Source organism: Mesitornis unicolor, unplaced genomic scaffold, assembly GCF_000695765.1.
Source record: "Mesitornis unicolor isolate BGI_N332 unplaced genomic scaffold, ASM69576v1 scaffold8444, whole genome shotgun sequence".
NCBI classification, from domain to species: Eukaryota; Metazoa; Chordata; class Aves; order Mesitornithiformes; family Mesitornithidae; genus Mesitornis; species Mesitornis unicolor.
Window position 1 is genome coordinate 1 of NW_010177993.1, and position 9,030 is coordinate 9,030.

The 9,030-nt window shown below is 45.6% G+C and overlaps 1 protein-coding gene across 1 annotated transcript; it reads right to left on the minus strand.

Moving 5' to 3' along the window:
- Positions 1–18: 18 nt before the first annotated feature.
- On the minus strand, positions 19–8,710 carry LOC104535897 (elongation factor G, mitochondrial-like; the record flags this gene model as incomplete). Its single annotated transcript, XM_010182300.1, has 9 exons — positions 19–156; positions 798–868; positions 1,328–1,347; positions 1,807–1,961; positions 5,957–6,107; positions 6,531–6,647; positions 7,369–7,573; positions 7,796–7,928; positions 8,558–8,710. Coding segments are annotated over 9 exons (1,143 nt in total), but the record flags the coding sequence as incomplete, so codon positions are not given.
- Between the last annotated feature and the right edge of the window lie 320 nt (positions 8,711–9,030).

Consider the following 9,030-nt stretch of genomic DNA (forward strand, 5'->3'; position numbering starts at 1 on the left):
TGCACCCCTCACGCTCACCTCCATGTTGTCTGAGTGCATCCGGACAAGCCTCTGCACTCGCACTCTCTTCCCAGTCCTGGTGTTATAGATATAATCAGATTTCTTCAGCATCCCCTGATAAACTCGAACATAGGTTAACTGCCCAAAACGGCCAGCCTGGAAACAAAATTCATTAGGAATCAGATCAAATCCTTCTGGGAGTCAAGACAACTACTATTCAAAGCAACATCTGCACTGACTGACTAAATGTAGACACGTAAATTAAACTTTTATTAACAGTTTCAGCTTCAAACAAAACCAGGATTTTTCTCTGAAAGTATTTGAAATGAACCCACAAAACCCCCAAATGTTAAGGTTTTAATGAAGAAAATCATGCAGTATTTGAGGCACACAACTCATTTTAAGAAAAGTCAAATTTAACTTGAATTTAAAGAGAAACTGGTTTTGAAATCTGTTCCAGGTAAGTTTTGGTCGTACTGTCTGTGTGGACTTGTTCTGTTATCTCAAATAATTTATCTGGATACCTTCTGTCCTCCTTCAGGGTTAACACACACGAGTACAACTTCTGTTTTGTACTCCTGTACAGAGGTCAGATGTTGGTAGCATAAAGTCAGATATGTAATGGTCTGGGCATCCATTCTCCAGAAACTTCTCGTTTAGCTTTACCATATACACAGTGACCAAGTGAAAAAGCCATCACATGCACAAACAGGACTCACGTACACCAACTTGTGCAGGAAACACCCTGCTTCTCTACTGGCTTTGTGGCATTAGAAAGGCAAAGAGTAACAACTTACCTCCAGTTTAAAAGCCAGGCCTATAAAAGGCTGGGAATCGTCTCGAGTAGAGTTCAGCAATTGCTTTTGTCCTCAGATTCCCTTAAAAACAGGGATGGAGAGGGAGTTGATGTTATGCATCAAACACAGCAACCTCCTCTAAACATAAGAAACCTTAGAAAGTCCCAGTTTCTTACAGGCTTTCAGTATCACAGGCTTATAGTGGAGACTTAAGGATGCTCACATATGTAGCACTCACATGCTCAGAAAGTATCTCAGAGAAACCACAGCAGATCCCAAAAAGGAGGTCAAAACTATGACAAATAGCACTAATCCTTCGTATCATCCAACTGTTTTGCCATGAAAGCAATTAGTCATAAACTGAAACACAACTCAGGAGCAAGTGCAGCTTTAGAGTGAAGAAAGAGACATTGCAGTAACTCTGCTGACAACACTCCTGAGGAGTTTTAGTCTCTTAGTAGGCAGTGAGAGGTGCAGCAGCAGCGAGGACTCGAAGAGTCAGGTAACTGCTGGGAGGAGAAGTCATAAACTGTATTTATTGGCATCATTTCTGTTTTGCTACGATTACACTGTCTGTCTGTATTAAAAAGATCTGATGGCCACCCCTAAGCTGTGACTGTTACGGACTATTTACAGGCTCTAATGTTGGGTTTCATGCTTCTTAACTGAATGTGAAGGCACAACTACTTCAACAAACACGACCAAGAATAAAACATTGGTTACGTATTTCAGATGTGCTCTCTCCTCTACTATAGCCATGGTTTTAAGGGTCACCATTATTTTTTAAAGAACCATCTCACCAGATAATATTTATTTCAAATTTTACATTTAATGGGTGTTAAAACACCAGCATAAGCAGTAACCCTCAAATGAGAGAGAAGTTTTCTTTGGTTTTGAAGTTTGTGCAAAATTATGATGGTCTTATTTAATACAAATGGTAAACGATTGTGTGTTTTGTTAGTAGCGTTTCCTGATACATACACACAGCTTTGAACATGAATATCCTCACCCCTGGTTAAGGATGGCGTAGTTCTCAACCTCTGAGGGGTTGGGCAGGTACTCCAGGACGGCATCCAGCAGCGGCTGCACTCCTTTGTTCTTCAGAGCGCTTCCCACAAGGACGGGGGTAAAGGCCTTCTTCAGTGTTGCTCTTCTGATGGCCAGCTGGAAAAACATCAGTGCGTCAGTCTCCTGCAGCTGCTTCTGGAGCGTGACACAGAATTAACCAAGCAGTGGCCAAAATTCTCTCTCTTTGCTGGTTATCACTGCTCCTGGAGTAAAACAGCTGCTCCCAGAGCCTCCTGTACCACCTCGTACACAAGAGCTTCCCGTAAACCTTCCTCACCAGCTCCCTAAAGTGTGAGGTTTCTTCCTCCTTCTCTTAAATTCAAATTTAAAATAAAAATGCCTAAGAGAAATACGACAATAACCCCAAAACACTCAGAAAAAGTTTCTTGATTCTTTGCTGGTAAAGTCAGGACTCTTCATTTCCACTTTAAATGTGTCATTCCCACTATTTAGTTATGTTGGGAAACAATACCCATTTAAATTTATGACAGTAAGATGAGATGCTTCGGTATCTTTAAACTACAGAAAACTCTTCTGAAGGAAGAATTCAGGTAGGAAAGGGGTATCTGGGTAAGTGCCATGTTCAATGAATCATCATTTTTTGATGAAGAATGTTTTAAAAGCACAACAGAAGAACACATTTACATTCATCTACAGACCTGCTGAAGTTGCACTACACACCCTACTGAACCGAGCAAGACACACTCAGTGCACGGTAACCTCAGGCCTATTCAGTGCCTTCAACTCAAGCACCACACGACGCACGCAAAACGTAACTGAGCACCCACGGCTTCCATACCAGTGATCGCTGCTGTCCTCCATAAAGGTGGACAGAAGCTATTTGCCCCTCCACACTCCCCAAATTAATTACTGAAGCCAAGACTGGCACCTTGGTGTCCCCTCTCCCTGCCACTAGAGGATGCCACCTCCCTGCTGAGGCCCTCGCTCCAACCGAAAGCAGTTCCTGTCCTCTTTGATAAGCTAAAGGAATGAATTCTCCTTAAAAACCGCAATAGTTAACCACATCATCTAATCCGGGAGTTATTTAGAGTACAGATGCTGAGCTATCTTCATAATTAACAGAGAGAACAGCGGTTCCTTCTATTTGTTGATGTAATGACTTCACAAAAATAATACAAGGTAAAAAAACCCAATCCTGCTCATCCAGCCCACGTCTGTTCTCATACACCAGGGCGCTGGAAATCTGGCTGTGCTGATGCCCGGTGTTTGTATTCCGAATAAAACAACATGACTGCAATTCATCCTCATCAACAATAACCTTGGGGAAAAAAAAAGTGATTTTATTTTCACATAAGGATGGTTGTCACTGAGCGCCCCACTGAGTATCTGGTGCACATCGGTTCCTCGAGTACAGCATTATGGACAGCAGCAAATTAGGGGATGTTTAAGCAGCTGATCTTGAGCAGACATCGTATGCTGCGACTGTGGCATCCAGGAGTGATACTTAGCATCACTGCCACAAAAAGAGATTTTCAGTAGAAACTTGGCTGCTGGCCACCGAAAGAAAATCCATCTTCAGGGACACATTAGTACAAATTAACCTGCATCTGCAATACTATAGCCATTAGAGCCATAATTAATTGGCTTTCAGAAGTGGGAAGCAGAGGCATGCTGAACAGACAAATTTATCTTGGTAGCAGATTTCCTTCCCAACAGGAGCTTTCCAAAATAGCGTGCTGCAAAAAACCTCTCGCCTCTTAGAGCAACACAGCGTATTCACACCGGCACCATTCCCTCTGCCAGGTGAGATCTCTAAAACGACTATTTCATTTCTGTCTCAAAATCAGTTGGGATAGACACATTTGTGCACACCCTTCCTAGAGACATTGATCACCAGTACATCACCCATACAGCCAGAACAATGAAAAATCCCAACAAACCAACAACTCCAAATGCCAGCTCTGTAACAAAAAGCAACCAGAATTCAGGGGCCATGAACATTCAAATAAATAAAGCTCAAGAGGACTCACCACACCCATCAGTTTTGAGGGTCCTCTGTACCACAACTTCTAGGAGAGCAAGCACTGCAAACCCTCACAGGGAAAGGATTACTGCAGAGAGGCAACCAGGCCCTGCTAGCGGGTTAAATACTGAGAAAATGACTTAAATATCAAAGCTAAGTTAAAAGCAGCAAAAGGAGGCAGCAAGTGCCACGTCAGGCTGGCTCCAGACCCCAGGGAGATGTTGTGCAACACCACTGCTCACAGACAAGCTGTCCAACAGCAGCTCTCCTCGAAAAAGCAGAGTCTGCCTGCACGGCTTCTCCCACTGCAACGGGCCCTTCACACCTCACTTTTTTATTTCATCACATTTAGGTTGAGAGAGGTTCTCCTCCCCCTCTACTCTGCCCTGGTGAGACCGCATCTGGAATATTGTGTCCAGTTCTGGGCCCCTCAGTTCAAGAAGGACAGGGAACTGCTGGAGAGAGTCCAGCGTAGGGCTATAAAGATGGTCAAGGGAGTGGAGCATCTCCCTTATGAGGAGCGGCTGAGGGAGCTGGGTCTCTTTAGTTTGCAGAAGAGGAGACTGAGGGGAGACCTCATTCATGTTTATAAATATTTAAAGGGTGAGTGTCACGAGGATGGAGCCAGGCTCTTCTCGGTGACAAACAATGATAAGACAAGGGGTAACGGACACAAACTGGAACACAGGAGGTTCCACTGAAATTTGAGAAGAAACTTCTTCTCAGTGAGGGTGACAGAGCACTGGACCAGGCTGCCCAGAGAGGTTGTGGAGTCTCCTTCTCTGCAGACATTCAAAACCCGCCTGGACGCCTTCCTGTGCAACCTCATCTGGGTGTTCCTGCTCCGGCAGGGGGATTGGACTGGATGAGCTTTTGAGGTCCCTTCCAATCCCTAACGTGCTGTGATTCTGTGATTCTGTAATCAAGCAACTGGTTTCCTGTAGCAGTTTTGATGTTTGACTAATTAATAACTATTAACAGCGGGCACTGGAAGATTACTGCTCAAGTGGACTTCCACCACTAGCAAGAGGTGGTGACGAACATCACAACACATCACACAAATCCCTGCACCCAGTGTGCATTAAGGGCAAAACCCAACCACGCTGGGATCAGGCCTGCAAACCATAAATCCCTCGGCGTGGTTCCCCTGTGCTGCCAGGACACGGAGCGCAGGGCCTGCTGTGTCTCCAGTTACAAACCCACCCCGCGGGGCTGTGCGGCAAATGCAAACCAGCTTAGCACCTCTCCTCCAAGGATAAGTGTCCTCAGGTCATCTCTACGCTCACGGCTCAACAGAAGCAGGTCCACATGAGGCGTGGGCTCTTACGCTCACACTGGGCTAAGCTGAGCTTTTGCACCTGTCCTGGCTGAAGTGAATGCCACCACGGTAACTCGAGAAGCATCATCAGTCAACTACAAACACTAAAGAAGGCACGGCCGTCCCACGTAACAACCCGCTGTGGTACGGGTAGGTAGCCAAGCATAAAACAGCCTAAATGCAATTCTCTGGTTTTTTTTACACTATTTTGACCTGGATTCTTTTTCTCTGGAGTCTCCAAGCAAAGTCATTCCAGTTCCCTTCTAGTGTACTGCTCTTTGCACTTGGGATGTCATCGGTGCCAATACGGAACAAGGCAGGACTTCAGGCACAGAGACGACTTACAGCACCTCAACAACCGACTTGCTGTGGAACATAACCCAAGTCACAGCCATCAAGCCAGCCAACAGAGTGACAAAAGTGACAAAAGTGACAAGATGCTCCTTTGAGCCATTTGCTGGTCCCTAAAGTGCACGCACAAGCTCAGGCTCTCCAATGCAAATCACAAGCCAAATCTGGAATAGGCTCTCAGCAGGGACCTGAAGCGGGAGTCCCCCCATGGGACACTCGTACCAGAGAACTCCAGCAAAAGACATTTCTTCAAGATTTCAAGGATTTTTTTATTGGGGCGGGGGAGGATAGGGACACAAAAGAGCGAGATAACTTTGCTACAGGAAAAGCCACCACAAGGAAGAGATTTCAAGGAATTTTTTATTGGGGCGGGGGAGCACAGGGACACAAAAGAGCGAGAAAACTTTGCTACAGGAAAAGCCACCACAAGGAAGTTACCTTTAACTCAGCAGCTGTAGGAATCTTTTCTTCCAAAAACAGCTCCCCGAGCTGATCGTCCGAGTTGGCGACGCACTCGATCAACTCCCGACGTCGCTCTGCAGCCTCTGCTCTGAACTCAGCCGGAATTTCATCATACCGGAGAGTCTCCCTACACACGTAAACAACATCAGCACTCCACAGGAATACCACATGAACCAACCTTTCCATCGCTCATCATTGCTTGACCGGCCTGACCAACAAGAACTCACTGCTGACACGGACACTGGAAAGAAATCACGTCAGAATATCGATGTGTTATCTCTCACAAAAGCAGGAGAAGGTTTTTCTCATGGCAGGAGCTTGCAAGGATGTAGGACAACCTGCTCAACAGCCTCACCCACATCTTATCTTCATCCCAACATTCACTATCAGTTCCCGTTACGAAGCAAGTCTCCTATTTCTCAGGGTGGCAAGCGTGGCTACCGCCCCTCCGCGCTACTGTGGTTAGCAAACAATTCCCGCTGGCTGCAGCTGCCCACCGCTCCCTCACAGAGTGGCTCCAGCTAAAAGACATGCAAGTTTCACAACTTACCCAAGCGCACCGTCAAAATATATCGCTCTTTCTTCAATCAGATCTATAATTCCTTTAAAGTTTCCCTCCAGCCCAATTGGAATCTGAACAAAAGCTGCGTTGTGTTTCAACTTGGATCTGGAGAAGTGAACAAGTATGTATTAGTTTTTTAAAAAAACCCAACTCATTTCTATAGATGTGCTCCAGATGGCCTCTGAACAACATCCCACTCCTACAAAATCCCTATCTTTGGACAGTGCCAAAAACCCCAATGCTGATGAAAAGGTCCTAGTTGCATTTTAACACAAGTGACTGCCAGCCCTTGATATCCCAACAGACACCCTGAGCAACTTTCATGGGAAAGAAAGTGGTGCAAACTGGTTTCTGATTAATTACTTGATTATGGGAGCTGCTTCTCCCTTCGCGCATATTAATGCACGTATCTCACTGATTAAATTAGGCACAGAAAGACTGCAGGTAGGAAGCAAGCAGGACTTGTGGTGTCTGAACTAGCAACTGTCCAACCCCGTGTCATCTCCCTGCTGTGAGCTCCACCACCTTTGCTACCAGGATCTAGCGAAAATGAAAAGGCTGCTTTCAAAGTGGCTCCAAATATGTTTCCATCACCAAAATAAGGATCAAAACCCCAGCTCTCAGGCACTGCAAGCCTGGGCTGACACTGGCATTTTTCTTGAGAAAATGGAGAGCTGTTAGAGGTCAGATTAAGATTTAACCTCAAGTCAGGTATTATCCTTCAAACTACAGACGCCACAAGAGAATGCTTTTCAATATTCTCAGTATTAATCTGCTACGTGAATAGTTCAGAATTGTTGCACAACTAATTGTAAGTGATAAATACCTCAACTGTTGTACTGCTCTGGCTGGACTAGAGCCCAGTCTGTCCAGTTTATTGATGAACGTTACGAAGGGCACACTGTAACGCTTCATTTGCCTGTTCACCGTTATCGTCTGGCACTGAACTCCTCCAACAGCACAGAGAACCAGAATAGCTCCATCCAGCACTCGCAGAGATCTCTCCACTTCAATTGTGAAGTCCACATGTCCTGAGTAACAAAAAAACCCCATTAATTATACATGGTAAGAGGTAACGAGCAATTGCTTTCTCATAGCTGCAGAAAGGAGCAACAGCCAACATAATCAGCCTCCAGAAAAAGTCCTCTTAGCACAACTTGAGTGAGTAATGAACACAAGATGAAATGAACACAGCCATGCTCTCTGTATACGTGAGGGAACAGCAATCGTAACGCACTCAGGACTGTCGTTACCTGGCGTGTCTATGATGTTGATGTTGGTGTCTTTCCACATGGTGTACGTTGCTGCAGACTGAATTGTGATCCCGCGCTGTCGCTCCAGCTCCATTGAATCCATGACAGCTCCAACCCCATCCTTACCTTTCACCTTAGGAAAAAATAAAAAGAATAAAAATGTAGTCTGGAGGAGTTTCCTAAGAATTTTGCATGTGCAGGAGCGATGCTTTATATACTGTGTATCATCCTTCACGGTGAAGGACAGCAGACACGGCAGAATCACTTATAATTCTTGAACTACAAAGTTTCATTATCTTTTTTTTGCAGCTTCATCTGCAACGTTAATGCGTTTTGCTCTCCTGAGGGTCATTCCTGAAAAAAGTTCTCAGAAATCTGCAGGAATTACGCTTCACTGTGAATTTAACAAGCTAACGTACCCGAAGCGACAAATTACATCCCTGTATTTTCTGCTTCTCACAGTCATCTCTGACTACATCAGAAGAAACATCTATCTTCTGTCGTATATTTACCATGGAGGTGGTAAGGGAGAAGTAAGACTTGAAATAAGATTTGAAGTGTTCTGAAAGAGGGGGGACACCGCAGCGAAGGAGGGGTTACTTTCTATCCCCTTGCCCTCTACTTATTTTTAAAGAGGTATCAGGGAAACCAGTAGATTTTTAGGACTCCTCCAGACGAATAAGTCACAGCAACATTGCAGTGGTGCTCATCACGCTCAGCCCACTGAGAGCAGCCCTGCTCTGGAGCCCTCTGAAAACCGACCTCGTGCATCTGCGCTATCCTGCCCGTGTAGAAGAGGATTCGCTCCGTCAACGTCGTCTTCCCCGAGTCGATGTGGGCCGAGATCCCAATGTTGCGGATCCTCTCATTGGGGAGGACTCCTGAAGAGCAGTGCCTGCAGGACTTCAGGAGAAACTGAAAGGTGGGACAAGAGGGCTGTTTTAGCTGGGAGCAGATCAAATGCAGGCAATAAATAAACTTCCAGTCAAACTGCTTTTCTATGGCTTCTAGGTCATTTAAAGCAAAATGGCCTTTCCAAGCTCCTGCAGGGTCACCTCAAAGCTCTGCACCACACCAGGCAACCCCTCCATGCCAAACCCCATATTTCAATCCCGCTGTAAGTCTCTGCTCTTCTCCGGTTTTCCTCCGATTCATTTGATCGAATCGCTGCACGTTTTCCTGCAGCTGATGCGGTGCTTCCAGACGGCTCTGTACTCCCTGTCCTCTCCCGTCAC